At 37.5% G+C, this 23,129-nt stretch overlaps 1 protein-coding gene across 1 annotated transcript in view; it reads left to right on the top strand.

Moving 5' to 3' along the window:
- Window positions 1-23,129, top strand: part of MORC1 (MORC family CW-type zinc finger 1) — a 143,973-nt gene that overhangs the window by 88,701 nt on the left and 32,143 nt on the right. The window contains 3 exon segments of the mRNA XM_014565682.2: window positions 11,150-11,215; window positions 12,169-12,414; window positions 17,714-17,818. Of these exon segments, the coding sequence (XP_014421168.2) occupies window positions 11,150-11,215; window positions 12,169-12,414; window positions 17,714-17,818 (417 nt within the window).

Raw genomic sequence — 23,129 nt, 5'->3', positions numbered from 1 at the left:
CTCAGTGTAATTGAAATGTTTTACTTTATTACTCTTGCTACAAAAATCTCATTTCTATATGGTGATGCATTGCTTTTCCAAAAGGAATAATGCATAATATACTCACACCTGTGGGCCCCGTGTTCACAGCATAGCAAATGAGTTGTTACTGCTCATGAAAACTCGTTGAGGGCAGGTATCACGTTCATTTTCTCATTTATCTCCCACCACCACATCTGGCTCCGTGTTGGGCACAGTACCTGTTGAACAGTAGCTGTTCAACTTCTTAGCTTGGTTTACTTGTCCAAATTCTTTTTTTCTTATTGAATTATAATTGATACAGTATTATATTAGTTTCAGGTGTACAACATAATGATTCAATATTTTTATATTTACAAAATGATCACCATGATAAGTCTAGCTACCATCTGCCACCATACAGAGTTATTACAGTATTATTGACTGTGTATTACATCCTCTAATGCTGTACATTAAGATCCTCCGGACTTAACTTATTTTATAACTGGAGGTTTGTACCTCTTAATCCCTTTCACCTATTTGGCCCACGTCCTTGCCCCCTTCCCCTCTGGCAGCCACCAGTTTGTTCTCTTTGTCTATGAATCTCTGTTTTGCTTTGTTTGTTTGTTTGGTTTTTTAGATTCCACATATAAGTGAGATCATATGGTATTTGTCTTTGTCTTTGACTTATTTTACTTAGCTTAATACCCTCTAGGTCCATCCGCATTCTCACAAATGGTAAGACTTCCTTCTCTTTTATGGCTGAGTAATATTCCATTGTGTGTGTGTGTGTGTGTGTGTGTGTTTGTGTGTGTGTGTGTGTGTGTGTATGCCACATTTTCTTTATTTGTTCATCTATTCACGGACATTTAGGTTGTTTCCATATATTTGATTTTGTAAATAGTACTGCAGTGAACATAGGGGTAATATATTTTTTTAAATTAGTATGTTTGTTTTCTTCATATAAATATCCCAAAGTAGAATTGCTGGATCATGTAATAGTTCTGTTTTTAGTTTTTTGAAGAATGTCCATACTGTTTTCCATAGTGGCTGCACCAGTTTACATTTTTACCAACAGTGTGCCAGGTTTCCATTTACTCTGCATCCTCACAAAGAGTTGGTTTTTTTTGTTGTTTGTTTGTTTGTTTATCTTTTTGAGAATAGCCATTCTAACAGGTGTGAGGTGGTATCTCTTTCTAGTTTTGATTTTCATTTCCCTAATGATTAGTCATATCAAGAATCTTTTTGTGTGTCAGTTGGCCATCTGTGTGTCTTTGGGAAAATGTCTATTCAGGTCCCTTGCCCATTTTTTAAACAGGTTGTTTGTTTTTTGATATAGAGTTGTATGAGTCCTTTATATATTTTGGGTATTAACCCCTTATCAGATAATATCATTTACAAATACCTTCTTCCATTCAGTAAATTGCCTTTTCCTTTTGTTGATGGTTTCCTTCGCTGTACAAAAGCTTTTTCGTTTGATGTAGTCCCATTTGTTTATTTTTGCTTTTGTTGCCGTTGTCTGAGGAGAAATGTCCAGAAAAAAATTTGCTAGGACTGATGTCAAAGAACATATTGCATGTTTTCTTCTTGCAGTTTTATGGTTACATTTAAGTCTTTAATCTATTTTGAGTTTATTTTTGCATATGGTGTGAAAAAGTGGTCCTCCAGTTTATCTTCTTCATCATTTCTTGAGGAGCTGATGCCACACTGCCTGACAGAATGCCGCTGTAGTTTACTAAACAAACCAGGATAGTACCAGCAGTTACGGGGCATCAGAACAACGTGGCTTCAGGGCACAGTGTGGTGTGGGGAGACTAGGATAGTTCCTGCTCCTGGCTTCATAAGTCACCCTCTTTTGCCCTGGAGGTTGAGACCAGGAAATATCATCCATTGTTGTCCGTTCCTGGTTTTACAGAAGTGACCAAATATTAGGAAGGCCAATAGGAATTCAAGTCCAGAGGGAACTCATCCTTCCTCCAAGAAGGACAGAAGTAGCTTTGACGGTGGCAAGTGGTCTTGCCACATTACATCCCTCTCTGCATGTCAGTCAGTCCTTCCTGTTCACATCCGCAGAGATGGAGAGAGAAGTGGAGGTTCAGGTGTGTTACCTGAAATGGCTTTCACTGGAGAGAAGACTAATTTGGGTTTTGCTGCAAATGTACCTATTTGATCTCTGCCCTGCAATCATTCCTTAAGCACCTGAACTGTACATACAGCCAGTTTTCGACCAGCATGCATGCTACTCAGGAACAGTCAGAGGTTGCCTTGCACCCTGGATGCACCTCAGGGTCTATTTCCTGACTCTGCTCGGAGTCAGGGACAGGTGTTTGGCTTCCTTCCAGGGGCAGGCTCCTCCCTGGTTTCCTCTAAAGGAACTCTGTGCCTCTGAGTGTGTACCTCAGAGCGCCAGCACTGCTATGTCCTCCCCCGAGCCTGATTCCTGTTTCTCATCCTGTTAGATCTAATCTCACTTCTTACTCAGGACCCACCTTTACATTTTGAATTCAGTTTAAAGAATTGTACTTCATGATTTTTCTAATTTTTCACTTAAACCCCATAGCTCATGCCTCTCGAGTTAACCTTTGTCTCCTGATCATATTCTTGGTTTGAATCTGGTGCCTTCTCCTGTCCTAACTCCTGTAGGCTTGAGCAGAATTTAAACTTAATCTCATTTGAGTTACATTTTCCACCTTGTCCTTTACCGATATGTGGTTTAACCCTCCCACTCCTTCCATCAGTCTTGCCTGGCCAGGCTCAGCCTCTAACAAAGGGTGTGGTGTCTAATCCAGTCCTAGAGAAATAACCAGTGTTTGTCCATGTCTTTTGCTTTGCCAAAGAGTCATCCTTCCTCTCTTCCGAGAATCCTCAAGGAAGGTCTTCTAGCCAAGACCACTAGGAATAGCACCTAGCATTTGAAAATAGCTAAGTATTACTTATAATACTTCTGAACAATGGCAGATCTAGTGCTTTAAAGTCTGCGGTTTATACATTTTGGGGGATCTCCTTCTAAAAAGAAAATGCAAAATTATAACTATGAAGTCAGGGACAGGACCATGAAGGGGGCCTGTGTAAGGGCGGAGCCTGAAGCTCACACTTTATTTGCTTCAGGATTTGTCTGCTGCTTAGTTCTGAATACACCATTTGATCACCACAGACTTTTTCATAGTAAGTGACAGTTGCATATTTTTCATATGTCCAATTGCTTTTTCCTCTCCAATTTCTTCCCCAAGATTTCCATAGTTATATATATTTTGGTGAATTCTAAAACTACCCTGAATGATTACTGTAACTGTATATATTACATACATGGGGGAACTTAAATGAGAAGGATGAATGGAAGGATTAAATGATAATAGCAGTTAGAATGAGCCGTCCTTAGAGATGCCTTGAACGTACTGACTCGTTTAATCCTCATGACCTTCCTGTGATTGCTATGAGTCCTGTTTTAGAGATGAGGAAGCTGAGGCACAGAGAAGTAAATTGCCAAGGAAGGAGTTAGGAATCTGCAGAACTGTGATTCCAGCCGACACAGGCTCCAGACCCCTCACTCTGTTACCAAACTATATTGCCTGTCTGACTGAGGTCGCAGAAACACAGTAGGAATAAAGCTAGATCCAGAATATGAGACTGATTCTTAGTTCAAAGGTATTTGAACTACTTTGATCTCCTGCTTGCATTTTGGATTGATAGCCCTTCAGTGTGGGAGAAACTGAGAAATTAACAGCTAATGGTAGTCAGATTTTTTGCTTTTGAAAGAGCTCTGTTTATTAGGCAGATGTAGAGGGCAGTGATTGTTTTAGACAGCAGAACAGAGGTAAGGATGCTTAGGGGCTCCTTACAGAAGGTGGGGTGTGGTGGACAGTGCACCGGACTGGTATCAGGATGCCTAACTTCAGGTCTTGGCTCTGTTTATGAGCCGAGTGACCTCAGGCCTGTCAGTTGTTGCTAGTTCTTGATCCTAGCACTCCTCTAGTACAGTAAAAAGAGGATTAAACTGGGTATTTGCAAAGACCCATCCAGTTTTAGAGCCTGTGAGTATTAGTTGCCCATTTTCATTTACAGACTGTTAAGTTTTAAGTATCCATATATATTAATTTTATTCTGAACGCAAACATGAGGTTTCTGGAGCAGAGCAGATCATTATTTAATTATAGAAAATAATTGTGCTGATTCCCTTTTGCCCTCATTTGTACCCCTGGGGCAACAGATGAGGCAGAGCTTATGCTACCCTTCATACACTGGAGTTTGTACTATGGCAAGGAACTCTGAAAAAAATGAATCTGGAAGTTTAAATAGGAGAGGGACAGCCATCTCCCTAATCCCACCCCACCACCCAACAGATGCACATACTTGTTTGCTCTTTGAGAAGTATCCTGGGTTCTTACTCCTGCTGTTTGGAATAGAAATAAATCTCTTGGGAGTAAGATAAGATTAGCTTCTCCAGCTTTACAACCCAGGCAATATCCCCATGGTCCTAGATCTCCTTCCTTAAAATGTAAACACATACCTCCAGGGAAGTAAATCTCTTCAGATGCTCTCTAATAATTAGTCATAAATTCAAGATTTGTTCTTCTAGGCTGTCTCAAATTTTGGCAAAATTTGATCAGAAAGCCTTAATGGTGCAGAAACATGAAAATATTTTCTCTACAGTGCCACAAAGCATGGATGCAAAATTAGAAAGGAGACTCCCCTGTCTTTTTGTGCTGTATGTCGATGGTGATAGGATTGTCTGTGTAAAAACATCTCATGTTTGTAAAAATGCAGATTTCTGAGATCTACAGCAGACTGAACAAGAATCTCTGGGATGGAAGCCTTGGAATCTGCATTTGTGCCTAGCTCCCCAGTGATTCTTATGCACCTCTGACATTCTCTTCTTTATTCCTGGGATAAGGATCCTTCAGTTTTCCTGCTGCCAGAGATACTTCATCTTATACAGCTTTTGCTGATTGAGTCTGATTTTCAGGACTCTCCAAACATGTGAAGAAATGTAACAGTCTTGCTGGGAGAGTTTGTGAGTGTCATATAAATATAAATACTGATATTAGCAAGCTTTCTAGGGTGATGACAATTCTTTGAAATCTGAAAAGGTGATGGTGGTGATAAAAAGAATGCTCTCTCTAGTAAACAACTACGCATTAACTGGGACAGAAGTTGAAATGGATTAGCTTTGTTACATGAATTTCTGTTTTACAAAAAATGCAATCAAAGATGTACCCTCATTATTGATGTTTTTCTATTGAAAATGTAGCTGAAACACTTTTGCCATGTTTTTCTATGATGCCTGAAGTTCTTTTGTAGAAACACAACTCTGAAATGAATATAAGAAGAGGAAAATTTATGGAATTAAAAAATATTTTTATTTACTCACAACTCTAGTGACATGATTAATAGTTCAGGTCAAAACTCATTACAATAAAACTTTACAGCAAAAAGTAATTACCATTAAGCTAGCACCAAAAATGATGCAAACCCAGTTGATTTAAGTGGATCATACATTGTCACTAGATTCATTCTATTTTGCTGCACAGAAACAGGACACTGGTGTTTAATATAAAGCATCTCAAAGATGTGATGACCTCTGACAGGTATTAGAGAAGTAGTCACATTATTAGTACAGAGTAGACTTGGGACAGTTTTTTAACAGTGGAAGAAATGAGCAGTAGGCTCTGAGAGCATCTGTTTATCCTGTCCATCATCAACATTTTACTGAGTACCTATAAAGTTCTAAACTTTGGGATAGTTACTGCAGATAAAAAATGATTTGAGATTTCACAGTCTGTGGAGAGAGAAACTCATCTTAACTATAAGACAATGAGGTACATACCATGATAAATGTAGGTAAAAAGGATGTAGGAGACTTCTGCTATAAATATGGCTATGTAGATACAGCATCTTCCTGTTCTTTTTCAGGGGGTCTTTTAAGAATAACAAGGAAAACAGGAAACAAAAATGCAAACTCCAGTTTCAGTCAAGCTAAGAAACATATACCAAAATACTGCAGGGCTGTCCAAAGTAGTCAAGATAATGCAGGAACCCCACAGGTGGAAAGGAAGAGAAATGAAAGAAAGAGCCCAGCAATAGCACCCCTGAAGAATCAACACAAATACCTTTACTGAAGAAGGGTTCATCTGGAGGTGAAAAAGCTATAGCCTTTATGTACAGAAGCTGGACAGCAACAGAAACCTTACTGGACCTGCTTTGCTTCACAGAAGTAGAAGGTGTGGAATGCACATGAAAGTATTCAAAAGAGCCATATTTGCAGAAGCAGTGGGGTTTTTTGGGGTAAAGATGAGAAGGAAAGAGGTTTTGCTTGTGGGTTAAAAAAAAAAAAATAAACTTGCCTAGACTCATCCTCCACCTATCCTTCCTATAGAAAATTCTGGCAAAGAGCTATTCCTGGAAAACCTAACTTTTATAGTGATGTGTTTAATGAACAAGCTAGTACAGCAGCTAAATAAGGTATCATTTCAAAAAAAAAAAAAAAGGGAAAAATTCCAGTAAAATATGGGTAAGACACCATGTAAATGTGTAACATATAAATATCATAAGCAAAAAGGAAAAAATTTCATTAAGATATGAATGACAAAAAAGAAGCAACAGCATCCATTTCTGATAAAAACTCTAAGCAAATTAGGAACAGAGAAAAACTCCCTCCATGTGATAAAGGGCATCTAGAAAAACCTTACAGCGAAAATCGTACTTACTAGTGAAAGACTGAAATCTCTCCCCCCTAAGATGAGGAATTAGACAAGGAGGTTTGCTCTCACCATTCCAATTCAGCATTGCTCAGGAGGTTCTAGAAGTACAAGAAAGACATAAAAAGAAATAAAAGCATTCTGATTGCAAAGGAAGAGGTAAAACAGTTTTTCTTTTTAGATGTGATAGTCTATGTAGAAAATAGGGTGGAATCTATTAAAAAGTTACTGGAATTAGTGAAACGAGCTTAGCAAGGTTACAGGGTACAAAAATCAGTATATAAAAAATATTTTAATTTAGCATACTAGCAGCAAACAATTGCAATTGAAATAAAAAAATACCACTTTCAATAGCATTAGAATATGTGAAATACTTTGGGATAAATTTGACAAAAGATGAGCAAGACCTATACTGAAAAGCAAAATATTGCTAAAAAATAAAGCAAATAAACAGAGAGATAATCTATGTTCATGAGTTTGAAGACTCAGTATTGGTAATATGTCACTATGTCAGTTCTCTCTGATAGGTCTGTACTTTGATCAGAATTTGTCAGCTTTATTTTAGGTAGAAATTGCAAAACTTACTACAAAATTCATATAGAATGCAAAGGATTTATAATAGTCAAAATCATTTTGGAAAAAACAAAGTTGATGGACTGACTTCACCTTATTTCAATACTTATTATAAATCTGTAGAAATAAATACAATCTAGTATTGGTATTAAAAGGGATAAATAGAGCCATGGAATAGAATGAGTCCAGAAATAGACTCATATGTATGTAGTCAGTTGTTTTTCAACAAAAGGACCAATACATTTCAATGGAAGAAAGAATCTTTTCAACAAATGATACCAAAACATTTGGATAGACGTGTGTCCTCAAAATAATGAACCTTGACTCTTACCTCAAACCATATAAAAATTATCTTGAAGTGGATCATTGGTCTAAATGTAAAAGCTAAAACTACAAACCTTCTAGAAGAAAATATAGGAAGAAATTTTCATGGCCTAGAGTTGGCAAAGATTTCTTCAATATGGTTCAAAATGCATGAGTTATAAAAGAAAATTTACAAATTGGACCTCATCAAAATGATAAAGCTTTTGCTCTTGAGAGGATGCATTTAAGAAATTGAAAAATCAAGCCACAGACTGGGAGAAAACATCTGTAAAACCATGTCTGATACTGGACCATTATCTAGAACATATAAAGAGCTTTAAAAACTCAATAATAAGATAAACAACACAATTTAAAAAAATAGGCAATTGTAAGACTCTAAATGGAGGACCTAGCTGAGTCATAATGTACTTGAACTTCTGACCTATAGAACTATGGCCCCTGGGTTCTGATAATATCAGTTCTTCCTATTGTCCCTCCAACCTGAGGCTTCTAAGAGCTTCCTGATTTTGATAACATTTCTTATAGTCTTCTCAGCCTCTTCAGTCTCCTCTGTTACCAATCACTATGGTAAATTCCCTCTGTTTAAAAAAAAAATGGGCCAAACATTTGAATAGACATTTCTCCAAGGGAGATATATAGTCAGCAAAATAAACACATGAAGGTAAGCATATGTCTACACAGCAACTTGTATACTCATAGTAGTTTTGTAGCCAAACACTGGAAACCACCCAAGTGACCATCAATAGGTGAAAGGACAAATTGTGGTATGTCCATTCAGTGCAATACTACTCAGCAATAAAAAGGAATGCACTATTGATCCACAAAGCAATATAGATTAATTTCAAAATAATTCTTCCTAGTGAAAGAAGTCAGACCAAAAAAGATTTATAATTCCACTTAAGATAAAATTTAGAACATGCAGATTATACTGAGAGAAAGCAGAACAGTGGTTGCCCATGGTTGGGGTAGAAATTGGAAGAGTTATAGGGAAGGGTTGGAGGGAGGGAGCTCAGGGAAACTTTGAGGCGTGTAACTATCACTAACACTGTATGATAATGTATAAAAGTAAGTGAGTAGATCCTAAGAGTTCTCATTACAAGGAAAAACATTTTTTCTTTCTTTTACTTGAATCTATATGAGATGAGGGATGATAACTAAACTTATTATGGTAATATCACAATATGTGTAAGCCAAGCCATTATACTGTATATCTTAAACTTAGTGATGTAGGTTAGTTATATCTCAATAAAACTGGAGAGGGGAAGAATACAATGCAGCTGTAAAAGGGACTAAAGAAGCATTTTAAGTACTAATGGAGAAGGATCTCTAGGATATATACTTCAATGGAGAAGAAAGTAATAGACTGTGTGTATAATATACTACCATTTTTCCCTTCCTCAAGAAAGTTGGAAAAACTTATTTATATATGCTTGTATATGATATATAAACAAATCTCTGGAAAGTTAAACAAGAAAGTAGTAGCAGTGGTTACCTATTAGTGGAAGGTGAACTGAATGAATAGAGAATGGAGTAGTAAAGAGACTTAAAAAATATACTTTAAAAAATGTATATTGTTCATGTGAATCTACATATATAGATATATCTAAACATCTAAAAAGATGTAATGCCAGGAGGAACATAGAAGATAAAGCAATTAATTTTCCCTTGGGGAATTGGAAAAGGCATTCATAGTGGATAATATTTGAACTGAGACTGGAAGGATAAGGGAAATTTGACAACTGGAGAAGATGAGAAATGTCACTCCAGGTGCAGGAAATGGGTGATACAAAAGGCATGGGAACATGAACCTGAACCCGAGGAAGAGTCAGTGTGATTGGGCATCTAGTGTATGAGGGCAACAAGGGATGTCAGACAGATGGAAAGATGGTTCAGAAGAATGTTCAGAAGAAGGTTTAGAGAGTTTAGGTGCAGCCATTTGAGAGCTGCTTGTATGTCATGCTAGGTGCTGTTTGGCTACGTTTAATAAACTTGAATTGAACGTTGGTTGTGTGCTGCATCACGTGGTAGGTGCTACACACAGAAAACTATCTTCTAAGCTAGTCCTTTTCAATCCTGACTGCATATTAAAATCACCTGGAGAGCTTTAAAAACTACTGATGCCAGGTCCACATCCCCACATAATTAAATTAGAATTTCAGGGTGTAGACTTGGCATCAAGAGTTTTTCTTAAAGGCTTACTGGGTGATTCTAATCACATGCATCCAATTTTGAGAATGCCCCCTCCCCTCTCTCTTTTGCCCCTCTTCTTCTCTCTTGTCTTCCTTATTTTAATGCAGGGAGTAACATTATGTAGAAAGTGATCATGACACAGATATATAGAGAAGTCTCTGAACTAGAAGCAAGAAAGTGAGGTTATAGAAAATAGTTTAAGCAAAAGATGATAAAGTCATTGAAACAGGATGGTGACTTGAGGCTAGTGCAGACCTGTGGGAAAATCCACAAGCTTTGGTCACTGATAGGGTGAGGGGACTGAGAGTGATTGTTGGCCAAGGACAGCCTAGCTTGGATGTCCAGGTGTTTGGTGGTGTTACTCGTCAAAAGAGGGACTGCAAGAGGAAGTACAGGTTGGGGATGGGCACAGGTACAGAGGTGAAGTAATTCAGTTTCGGAAGGGTTGCCTTAAGGGTACCTACAGTTTATAAGATGCCACCAATGGTTATTTATTTGGATCTCAGGACGGAGGAAAAGGCACCATTTCAACATCTCTGGAGTCCATCCACACTGGAAAATTTTTCAGCAGATCCAACCCTGAATCAGAGTCAGGACTCCAATTTGGGGATTAGGGTACTTACAAGAGTGAGGTAAATTTTCTGTCCTAAAGAATCTGGACACTGAGCTGGATACCGTGATGGTGTCTGTGGCACAGTAAAAGAAAGTAGGTGCACCAAAAAGGAGGTGCAAGTGGACCCCTAAGTAGGGTCTCATTCCAAGGGGAGTGATCCTGGATCTGGGGTGCAGGGCCCACATTACTCTTTATTTTCTCTTTGAATATTTCATTAACATCTCATCACTTAGTGTAACAATTATCACATCAAAATATTATCTTAAAGGCACTTCTTTTTTTGGGAAAAGCAAATACTTTCTCTCTCTAGCTATGCCTTTGAGTAGAGGGCAGGAGCTGGATGTTGAGGGTAAGACAGCATCTCAGTTGTTAGGGACACAGATAAGGCCAGTCTACCCTCAAAAGTCTCCTGAAGCTCAGACCCAGAGCTCTGAACTATACAGAGCTGTTGCTAAAGGTTAAGATTTATTCCAGATACTGGGACCTGCAAATAAAGAAAAAGGTTCTCCAGAGAGGGGAAACAAGGGCTGTGGAGACAGTGTTTGGTACAGTGACACCTTTATATTGCTCGTAGGGCATTTGATCTGTAATGCTTCATTGGATTCTCTTGTACTGCCACTACTAATTATACATCAGAGACGCCTTAATAATGAATGCGATCTTGGCACTTTAAGAAATGAAGAATACTGAATTATTACACTATGCCAGTCAAGAGTTATTTTTACTTACGTTTGTCTAATGATTTTTTCCACGATAGCCTCAGTTTATACCAACAAGTAGGATCACTGAGTTCACTACCACCTGCCAAACTTCAGCACCTAAGGTGAGTAATTCAAGTGGGATTGAACCATTTGTGACATTTCCCATGTGAAGGAGAAGACTTATCAAGGGCCGAATGTTATCATGGTTTAAAGTGAAGCACTGATAGGTATTTTTTCACTGTCATTATTTTTTTTCTTGCTAGAGTAATACATGTTTATTAGGGGAAACTTAGAAAATAAATTATAAATAAGAAAATTTAAATTACCTATTGTCTTACTGACTGGAGATGACCATTTAAAATATAATTATTTTAATGTATTTTTCCAATATATTCTTTTCAATATAGTTCAAGATATAGAAAAAATGTACATTTATGTATTACAGAAAATTATATATATAAAATCAGAGTGAGAAAGGATGTGCATCTGTGTGAGTCTGTGGATATATATTTGCCTAGAAATATGTTGTATATGTAATTCCTACATTGTTTTTGTGTTTGCCAAATGTCACATTACAGTATATTCCTCAAATGTCTGTTACTATCTAAAATTTAATTTTTTTGAACCTTTAGAGTTAGACTAATCACACACCAAAAAAAATTATGGAAAACTCTTTACAGTTTTAGTTATTCACATTTCTTAAGAGGCAAATGATGGCCAAACTTTAGATGAATAGATTATTGATATATATGCACCAAGGCTCCAAAAGCAAGAAAATCTCTGTTGGAGCAGGGGAGTCAGGAAGCACAGTGTATTTTACTCAGTTTGGGGTCTTTTGCATCCATCCTCAAAATCAGAAGGTTTCTTGACTCTCAGCCTAGCTTTGCTAAATCAAATTCTAAACAAGCCATTATAGCAGTATATGTTTGCCAAAGTCTATTTTCTAAGCTTCTGATTTTTAAAAATTTTATTAGTAATAAATATCACCTAATGTCATAAGATTATAAAGGAAATGGTAATTAATTATAAATAAGCCAGCTACCCAAAATAAAAGACCCGTTCTTTGTTATTTAAGGGAAATAAGAAAACTCAGAGAATCAGGCCTTCTGGTGATGACTTGAAGCATGAGTCTCTTTCATCCTTTGAGCTTTCAGTCAGCAGTGGAGGCTGGAAAAATAGCACAGAGGAGTCGGACTCCAGTGTAGAATGTATTTCAGAGACTAAAATCATGATGAAGTCTATGCAGAAGAGAGTGAAGCCTCAACAGCAGAGACATGCAGCAACCCTGCTGGAAAATGTCAGCCTAGCTGAGAGATCCCAGGTGGTTGTTTTTTTTTTTCCTTATTTGCAAAATTTGTAGTAATTCACTTTTCTGGAAGTAGCATTTAGTAAAGGTTTTGCTCCATTTTCCCATTTTCAAAGCACTCTGATTATAGCGTACACACTGTAATCTTACAAGGTCCCAATTTCTGTATTTTTTTTTCTATATTCTCTCTTTTGGAGGAAAAGTCAGATTGCTAGTATCAGCATTGAAGGGCTCCTCAGAAACACCTGGATGGGAAAAGAATATTAATCTATACTTAAGAGAGGAATATTCATATAGGATAAATATGTAACCTTGAGGATTTTGCTTTATAGCAAAAATGCTTAGTCAAATTCTACATAGGTAGTTATCTCTGTAGTCAAAGTTCTTGAAAAATGAGATGTAATGTTGATATATAACTAAGTGCTGAGCTTAATTTTAACAAATGTGCCGTCCTAGGATTTCCATGTATCCAAATGAGTTTGTTTGTTTTTCTTTTTTAAGAATCACTACAGATTAATTCTTACAATGTTACCTTTATTTAATTCCTCTTTGAGAATCTGCTCTTGATTCAGTATATAATGATTACAATACCTAATTGAGTGGGCGTTTCCCCTGTGCCAGATTCAGTGTTAAATGATTACAGATATTATCTCACTGCCATTTTATATCCTTTATAAGCCAAAATTTATTGCCTAGTTTATCTGCCTTGTTTGTCAAATTTGACTTCTGACGTCTTTTTACTGTTTCCAGAAATTAAATTCACCCTTAAAGGGGGAATATGGGACACCATGGGAAATATTCAAATGAGTTGCCATAGGCTCTGAAAGCAATAAAATAAGTTTAGCAAGTATTCGCTGAACTTCTGCTCTGCATAAGACACTGTGTTAAGCGTGGTGCGAGACAAGAGTTTAGACATGGTTCTTTCAGAAGGAATTATTCTGAATAATAGTTCCATTACAGAAATATCTCACACATTCCTTTGTAATATCTTTGGAAAATAGTGCATAGATTCTTGAAAATTTTTAGTGATGGGGACTCACTACCTCCTAAGGCAGCCTTTTCTATTTCACTTTTGGGTAACTCATTTTCTTAAAATATTTGAAATCCAGTTCCCTATAATTTTGAAGTTTTGGCCCTAAGTCTTTTCTTGAGACTGTAGAAGCCAAGCTGAATCTGTCTATAATCTTCAGAATTTTACTTTGAGTTGTATATCATGTTTGAATGTACAAATTCCCTGTTAGGCAGACATTTATTCAACTTTTACTGTGTCTAAAAACTGGTATGCTTATAATATAAAAAGTAGTTGTTGTAGTTTTATAGTTATATGTCCTTTAACCTTTATTTCCATTCATTAACTATGCAATTCGAAATTTGAGATTTGTAGGCTTATTTTATAGGTAGGTTGCATGCTCCAGAAACATACAAGTGATTGAAAAGTTGAAGTGAGTCCCGGGTGTTAGAATAACATATTTTAGACTTTAAACATGGAGATGTACTTAGTGTGTGTGTGTGTGTGTGTGTGTGTGTGTGTGTGTATAATGTGCCATTCAGTATGCCAGCCAGCTACAGGGGATTTAACTGTGAACAAAACCACATATGGTCCCATCCCCCATTGAACTTACAGTCTAGCGATGGAGACAGATAATCCAATGATCATATAGACAAATGTGAACTGCTACTGTGGCAGTTTTTATGACATAATAGCATGAATACTTATAATAAGGGATTTGACTCTGGGAGGATAGGTAAGTCTTCCCTGAAAAAGTGATGACAGAACTTTTAGGATTGAATTTCAATTAAATGGATAAAAGGAGGAAGAGCATTTCCAAGCAATGCAAACATCATTTGCTAACAAGGATACATGAAACACAAAGTACCTTAAGAAGACAAGTAAGCTATGATGGGGCAGAGAGCTGGAAAGGGACTGTGATGTGAGATGAGCAGGGAGTGACCAGAACCTTGCAGGCATATAGGCTTTGAGAAGGGATTTTGTATTTATCCTGAAAGCAGCAGGACACCACTGCAGGGTTTTAAGTAGGGAAGTGACATGTCTAGATTTTCCTTTGGAAAATACTGCTTTGGTTGAGTATGGAAGATGGACTAGAGAGCAGCATGAATGTGGGCAGAGCGATTAAAAGGCTCTTGCAGCGGCCTTGTGGGGAAATAATGGTGGTGTGGGCGAGGGTGCTCGTTTAGGGTGGAGAGAAGAGGATATGTTTGTTCCTTGTGTTTACCTTGAGAAGGGAACACTGGTTTGGGGATACATTGGGTGTGGAAGGTGAAGCAGAGGGAAGTGGCAAGAATGACTACAGGATTTCTGACTCTTGCTCCTAGGTGGATGGTTATTCCATTCATTGAATTAGGGAATCCTAGAAGGTGACTGGGCTTGTGGGCAGGACCATGAGTTCAGCTTCCTCAGTCTGAGACTTTCAGGAGAACATGTCAACTAAGGAGGAAGGGAAAGAAGGAAAGTACTAGACAGAAACTTGATGGATTTCAGCATTTATAGCTAGCTGTTGAAGGGTAAGTATGTACAAGTGATTGTGAAGGAATGTCCAGAGTAGGAAGAAGAAAGGACAGGAATTTGTCTTATCACTAAAGCAAGAGGGAAAGAAGGCAATTCAAAGTGAGATGGTCAGAGAGCCTGAATTCTGTTGAGGAGCTAACTCAGCAGGCTAAAGTTCTATAAACACTCCATTGACTTAATAACTTAGCGGCAATAGAAGATCACAGGAAGAATTTTATTATTGTTATTGGACTGGAGAGAATAGAAACCAGATTGGAAGTTGATTAGCAAGTGGAAGGTAAAGAAATGGAAAAGGTTGTACATTAGCTCTTAGGAAGATAAGTTTTACCTCAGAAGATAATCTATACTTAAAATCTAGAAGTGAGGTGGATAGATCAGAAGACTGTGAAATTCTTGATAAGCACTTGAAAATGAATTTAATCAGGTTTAAACTTCAATTCAAACAGCATTTGAGTACTTGAGGATTATTTGCTGTACATTTCTAGTCTTCTATCCAATAAACGCAACACTAGGCATTCCCTGTACCAGACAGTGGAGGTGCAGGAAATGTGATTATTTTTAATATTAGCCTAAAGAAATGGAATTAGGAAGGTAGACTAAACCTTATCGTGTGCTCCAAAAGCTTGATAAAAATGGGTCTGGAATTAGCCACTGTTTTAGCTTATATGTACCACAATTCAGCTCTATTAATACAGGTAATTAATTAATTAATGATTCTTCTTAGAGAAGTGTTATTGCATCCTTGTACTTCTCAGAAAATTCTACTTTTTTATTCTAGCCACCCTCCCATTTCCTGAAGATGGGACTCCCCATAAAAATAATACATTTATTTTTCCTACATCTGCAACTTTGAATTCCTGTGAATTTTCCCTCAGTTTACTTGATTAATTCATTTTACCAACAAATGTAAATTAAGGATTACTCTGATCCAGGTACTGTGGACTCAGAGATAAATAAGACACAGTTTTTGCCTTCAAGAAGTTAAGAGTCTACCTCTAGCCATTCCAATCAAAGGAGTTCTTTCCCTGTATCATAAATTTTTCATTCCAGGGGTTTCTGACCTTTTCAACTATGAAGATATCTTTTCAATATCAAAAAATGACTGCATTTAAGTCTTTAATCCATTTGGAGTTTATTTTTGTATATGGTGTTAGAGAATGTTCTAATTTCATTCTCTTATATGTAACTGTCCAGTTTTCCCAGCACCATTCATTGAAGGGACTGTCTTTTTTCCATTGTATATTCTTGCTTCCTTTGTCATAGATTAATTAACCATAAGAGCATGGCTTTATTTCTGGGTTCTCTATTCTGTTCCATAGATCTTTGTGTCTCTTTTTGTGCCAGTACCATTCTGCTTTGATTATTGTAGCTTTGTAGTATAGTCTGAAGTGTGGGAGTGTGATTCCTCTAGCTCTGTTCTTCTTTTTCACGGTTGTTTTGTCTATTCATGGTCTTTTGTGTTCCCATACAGATTTTAAAATGATTTGTTCTAGGCCTATGAAAATTGCCATTGATACTTTAATAAGGATTACATTGAATCTGTAGATTGCCTTGGGTAGTATGGTCATTTTAACAATATTAATTCTTCCAACCCAAGAACACAGTGTATCTTTCCATCTGTGTTGTCTTCATTTTCTTTCATCAGTGTCTTACAGTTTTCAGAGTATAGATCTTTTGCCTCCTTAGGTAGGTTTATTCCTAGGTATTTTATTCTTTTTGATGTGATGGTAAATATGATTATTTCCTTAATGTCTCTTTCTGATAGTTCATTGTTAGTGTATAGAAATGCAACATATTTCTTTATATTGATTTTGTATCCTACAATTTTACCAAATTCACTGATGAGCTCTAGTAGTTTTCTGGTAACGTCTTTAGGATTTTCTACGTATAATATCATGTCATCTGTAAATAGTGAGAATTTAATTTCTTTTCCAATTTGGATTCTTTTTATTTATTTTTCTTCTCTGATGGCTGTGGCTAGGACTTCCAGAACTATGTTAAATAAAAGTAGCGAGAGTGGACATCCTTGTCTTGTTCCTGATCTCAGAGGAAATACTTTCAGCTTTTCACTGTTGAATATGATATTAACTGTGTGTTTGTCATCTATGGCCTTTATTATAATGAGGTATGTTCCCTCTATGCCCACTTTCTGGAGAGTTTTTATCATAAATGGATGTTAAATTTTATCAAAAGCCTTTTTCTGCATCTATTGAGATGATCATATGGTTTTTACTCTTCAACTTGTTAATGTGGTGTGTCACATTGATTGATTTGCAGATATCGAAAAATCCTCGCACCCCTGGGTTAAATCCCACTTGAACATGTAGTTGTAGTTGGTCTGCTAGTATTTTGTTGAGGATTTTTTGCGTCTATCTTCATCAGTGATATTGGCCCGTAATTTTCTTTTCTTTTTCTTTTTTTTGTGTGTTATCTTTATCTGATTTTGGTATCTGGATGATGTTAGCCTCATAGGAGGAGTTCATAAGTGTTTCTTCCTCTGCAATTTTTGGAATATTTTCAGAAGGGTAGGTGCTAACCCTCCTTGAAATGTTTGGTAAAATGTTTGATATTATTTTGTTATTGTTTTATATTGTTATTTAACCTTACATGTGCATATCTAAGTCATATACTTCTTGAGGGAAAAGATCAGAAATTGAATTTCTTTTGAGTATCCTACAGAAGTCAGCAGTTAATAGAGGCTGAGTGAAGGGAAGAGTGAAGGTGGTTTAATGTATACCATTGATTGCTGCTAATCCTTGTACATTTTTTGTTAACACCTTGCTCCAGGCCTCTTCTTGGGAAATGAAGAGGAAACAGAGTCAAAACCCTGTGCAGAAATGTAAAGTTTTGATTGAAGTTGAAACCAGCAACAGCAATTTGGATATAATCCAGGTTAGATAAACTTTACTGACTAAATGACACATTGAAATTTATTTATATTTGTAAAGATTAGAGGAATCCAAGAGGTATTTCACATGAGTGCCTCAGAGTAACTGAAACATTAAATTGAATAACCTAGTTTTTAGGTGAAGAAACAAGACTTAGAAAAGTTAGTTACTTGCCCAAGGCTATGCAAACTAGTGAGACTACAACTGGGACTGATGCCTCCTCACCACTGGGCCACAATGCTCTTCATTTGAGTTATCAGGGTGAGAAAGCTTTAATATTATGTTAATTTATATAATTTATGTATATGTAACTTGAAGGTCATCTCTAAACCTGAATACTCAAATCCAAAGCATATGGACCTTTCTATATTCATAGTATGGATTCTCACCAGAAACTGTAATTCTAAACTGACTTAAATTAGGCCACTGCCAAAAGCCCTGCTGAGAGAAGTCTTTTCAAGAAATATAGACATACTTTCCATTTACTTCTCTGGATTGTGTATCCCTGATTCGAACTTGGTAGTCAATATCAAAAAACCTACGTATCTGGACTGGTCTACTACAGACCCCAGCAGAGCTGGTTTCCCTTACTGAGCCAAGGGTAAAAAGCTTTGGTGTACAGGAAGAATTGACTCAAGGACTATCTATGTGACAAACACTTCATCTGTGAAGCCACATTAAAGACACTGTCCATTTTGTTATAGAGTGCCCTTTATGTTATAATGAAAAGGTTCCTTTGAACATCAGAATTTAGTGTCAGGAAAAAAGTCTATTTGATGTTTTCTTTTATCAGAATATGAATTTTATTCCTCACTATAGTTCTCTTTGTATCTTGATTGCCAAGAAGCTTAAAACTAAACTTTAAATGAGAATGAGTGTAGTTGCCTAGATGGTTGTTACTGTTTGACATGATAAAGTAAGTGGGAGTACTTAGAAAAAGGCCCACCTCATTGTACATATCTTTAGGTAAGTTACTTCAAAATGCATCTTAGAATTATGGATTAAGTTTCAGTTACAAATAAGCCAGTAAGAACAGAATATCTTCTGACTTTAGCCTAATATGTGTGCCCTTTAGCAGAAAAACATTATCACAAGGTTCATGATATAACAATAATGAAAATTTTATTTTAAAAAATTTTCATTATGGAAAATTTCAGACATAGGACAATCACCCACCACTATGTGCCCATTTCCCAGCTCCAGCAATTATCAGCTCATGGCTGGTCTTGGTTCATCTGTATCCCTACCCTGACCCCATTACCCCCAGGCATCATGTCATTTCATCCATAATTATAATTGTTTTAAGAAGGGATGTTGAAAAGCTCTAGGAATGATTTTTGAATGGGAACAGAAGAGAAAACCCCTTCATATTGACAGTAAGGAACAGTTAAATCCAGGATGTGAAGAAAGGGAACACCTATGTATTTTCAAAAGGAAAAGGCTCAAAATATAATCAGAGGCCAGAAAAGAAGACTACAACTAGTGTGTAAATAACACAACCTCTTTACCTCTTTGAAGCTAAGTGTGGTATAACTATACCTGTGAATATTACTAGTCACCACCTGCTTTGCAGAATCTGCGTGTTTTTCATGCAGCCATTGCTTTGTCACCTCTCTAAGCTTTGCATGCAGCTTTTAGCAAGTGCTTTTTCACGAATTAGGTATGACATTTATATTAAAATTGTTGTCTTTTTATGTAATATTTCTCAAGTTCTGATGTTACTTGTGTGAATGTATGTGGAATGATTTATTTGTATCCCTGTGATCCTAGCAGGAAGCCTGTTTTCAAACTCATGGTGTCTAATTAATTTGGATACATATACATTATCCAGAGATGCACATCACCTTTTCTGTTTGGCTGTAGTTGCAGTAATTTAAGTAGAAAATCATTGCTTCTGAATGCTTGTCTGTCTGTACTTTCTTAAACTCAGAAACTAAAAAAAAAATTGTTCTTAACCCTGGGACTCCTCCCCAGTTATCTTCTAACTGTAGTGCTTATGTGAATGTGTGTGTACCATGTGCTTTAATTCTGATCCTGTGCCTGTCAAATTCAAAGGAGGAGGGTGTGCAGGGCTGCAAAAGATCACTTAAGGAGGAGTAATTGGCTCTCCCACCCCCACCCCCCCCCCACAGTTAGGGAGTTCTTATTACTTTGGTGAATTTACTGGAGCCCAGTAATAGGTTCCAAAATACATGTTCAGCACACCAAAGAAAGTCCATCTCACAGGAATGATTCCACATTATTTGAACTCAAGAGACTTGTATAGTATCGTAACGGCAGTTTAACCATTAAAAAGAGAAATCCAGCCTCAGTCCAATTGGAAGACATATTCTGATGGATGCTGTGTGTTCTCTCCCTTTATGCCCATCTGCCTGGGCTGGCCGGTCACAGAGCTAGTGAGCTGTGTGCCTGAATATTTAAAGGACTTGCAGGTAAAGCAGCCTGCTGTGTCCATGCCCCCAGATGGGAGGGCAGAGATGATGCTACCAATCACACGTGTAACACTGAAAGGGCACCTGCCCAGCACCCTTATCCTTTGCTCCTATGCTCTTACAAGTGTATTTTTTTTTCACCTTTCACAGAGAACAGCTCTATTTTGAGCAGCACATTCTTTCTTTTGTGTCTGTGAGTCTCCCTTTTGAAAGGACTTTTTCGTATCCGCGAACTTCACTTCCCTCTCTTTCAAGTTTCCGGCACACCTCACTCTGGCTCTTGTAGTGACAGTCATGCAGTTTCAAGTGAAGTGATAAGAGTATTGATTGCTTCTCAGATTTATACTAAATCTGACCACTGTTGATTCTTTCAGCCTTATTAACATTTATTCTCCAAAATCACCTCATCTGCTGTGGCTCAGGGTTACCACAGTTTGATCTGTCTTCCTGACTTCTTCCTCCCCCTGATTCTTGACTGCGTGCTTTTATATTCCTTTTTCTCCAAGGCCTACCTTCTCTGGAGGCTTTTTTTTTTTAAACCATATTCTTTTGTTTTGTTTTGTTTTGTTTCCCCAGGGGGATAATCCTTACTTCTGAGTCATTTTTAATGTCTGTATCCTGTGTGTGCCACATTTCACGTGCTCCCTCATCCTTCGTGCAGTGCTGGGCTTCATTTTCCTTATCTCCCATTGCTTCTGATCACATAGTTCGCTGGAGCACTTCTGTGCAGTTTTTTTCCTTTTTGATATTAATTTATGCCAGGCCTTTCGGCCAGCGTGGGCCACCCCTTTTCGAAGTCCATCGCAGTGAGAGTGTTCTTGGTAAGACCTTGCTGGCGTGTCGTTTGGAGCTGTGGAAATCTCCAACTGGGATTCAGTTAAAACTCCAGGCATTTTCTAGAGATTAAAAACTGTCATGAAAATAATGAGGAGTTTTTTTTTTTTTTTTTTTTTTTAAGATATCTTAATCCTCTTCAAAATACCCTAGACAGCCGTCCGACTGGACCTCTGGAGACATGTATGGGCCATCAGTCTGCACTGCGGCAAACTTCTTTCATCATTTTACACAATCTTGTTAGCACAGCTACAGTGCCCTCCACCATTTCTGGGTAACTAGTGTGATCCAGATGTATTATCTCAGATCCTGCAAAACTGTTTTTCTGAAATTCTACCATGTGTGTGTGCATGTGTGTTTTAGTAGAGGTAGCCTTTCCTTTCTCTGTGTGGCTGTGATGAAACTCAGGCACCGTACTTCACGTGCCTCATCTCATCCCATCCTTTTAATAACCTGAAGGGTACGTTCTCTTTTCATCCCCAGATGAGGAGTATAAACTTGCTCAGGATCACACTGTCAGGAAGTGGCCGCCTCTAACCCTAGCTGTTCAGTGTCAGCTCCCACTGTCGTAACCACTCCTCATTGTGACTTCTCCTGTTAGCGTCCATCTCCGTCTGCTGTCCCCCACGTCAGGTCATCCAGCCCGCTCCACCCGGGTTGGTTGGAGTACTCAAAAAGGGGTGAGGATTTCAGGATACAGATCAATACTACATTGATTAACAGCATTTTGGCTTAGATGGGTTTCCATAGTTTCATACATGGGCATTCTCCAGCCAAGAGTCTTGAATTCAGTTAAAAAAATGGAGGCATCACCCACTTCTTGCCCAGATTAAGCTAACTTCCCTTTATCCCATTTCTTACCTTGTCCACCCTAAATCTGACCTATACAACGCCATTTTTTTTGTGTGCAAAAGGTCTGACTCTTTTCTTTCCCATAAACCTAGAGTCACATAGTAGTCATCAGGATCATCATCTCAGGGGTGATTCCTGGAAAGAAGCATCTTCTCCTTGCCCAAGAGTATCAGTCCAGTGTATGGTTGTGGTCATAACCTCACCACCAACCCCTCCAATGAGCTGGTGTCTCCTAATTTCCATAAAATCCTATTATTTCCCATCCTTCATGCTCAAAACACATACCCTGCCTGCTCTTTTCACAAATACTGTGTATTCTGAACTGTTTCTGTCTCAAGCATTTAAAAACCCATGTGTAAATTTCAGATATGTCCCAGTTAACCCCAGATGGGAAGGAAGTCTTTTTACATCACCTCTTAAAGATGCCAGGGGAATCAACATCTGAGTGAAGGTTGCTACAGTTGTGCTTTACCGGAGCAGTGCCCTGTGGTACTGTTGTAATTAAGGATTTGTCTAAGTTCAATTAAAAACTCCTGTGCCCTGCTATATAATAAATTGGCAGTTCAACTTTACTCCAGGCAAAAATTTGGCATATGAGCTCCCTAGTACCCCAGCGCCCCTCAAAGTAATGCAGTTTGATCAGCTGTCACTGTACTATGCTTAACAGAAGCAATAAAAATAAAAATGAAGCAATGGGACTAGACTACCAAGCATCTTGTCAAAGAGGTGAGCAGTCTCAGGTTATGTCACCAGTTGAGATATTAGAAGCGACTGCGCAGAATAGACATCCTAGGGGATCTGTTCTAAAAGGGAACTGGGAAAATTAGTTTGCCAAACCACAACAGATGGTCAGGCAAGCAAATGATCAATTTGAAGAAAGCTTCAAAATTCAGAGATACCAGGGAGATGAAATTACCAATGCCAACAGTAACTTAGAGAAGTTGAGTAGGAATAATTTTCTGAGACTTGAGTCAGAGTGATAAAAGTACTAACTTTTTGTTACACACATGCGTGTCTTATTCATGTTGGTGGAGCATGTACTTCAAATTGACATTCTGCTAGTTTTCTGACTCTAATATGAAGCAACATCTACCTTTTCCCTAAATACTTTTTATTTGTTATTTTTCCATATTTTATAATAATTTTCTTTCAGTTACTTCTGAGAATATCAGAGGCAAACCCAGACTGCAAAGACTG

This window comes from Camelus ferus, chromosome 1, assembly GCF_009834535.1.
Source record: "Camelus ferus isolate YT-003-E chromosome 1, BCGSAC_Cfer_1.0, whole genome shotgun sequence".
In the NCBI taxonomy this organism is placed as follows: Eukaryota; Metazoa; Chordata; class Mammalia; order Artiodactyla; family Camelidae; genus Camelus; species Camelus ferus.
Note: the sequence above shows the minus strand (reverse complement) of the source record. Positions and strands in the feature narration are given on the sequence as shown.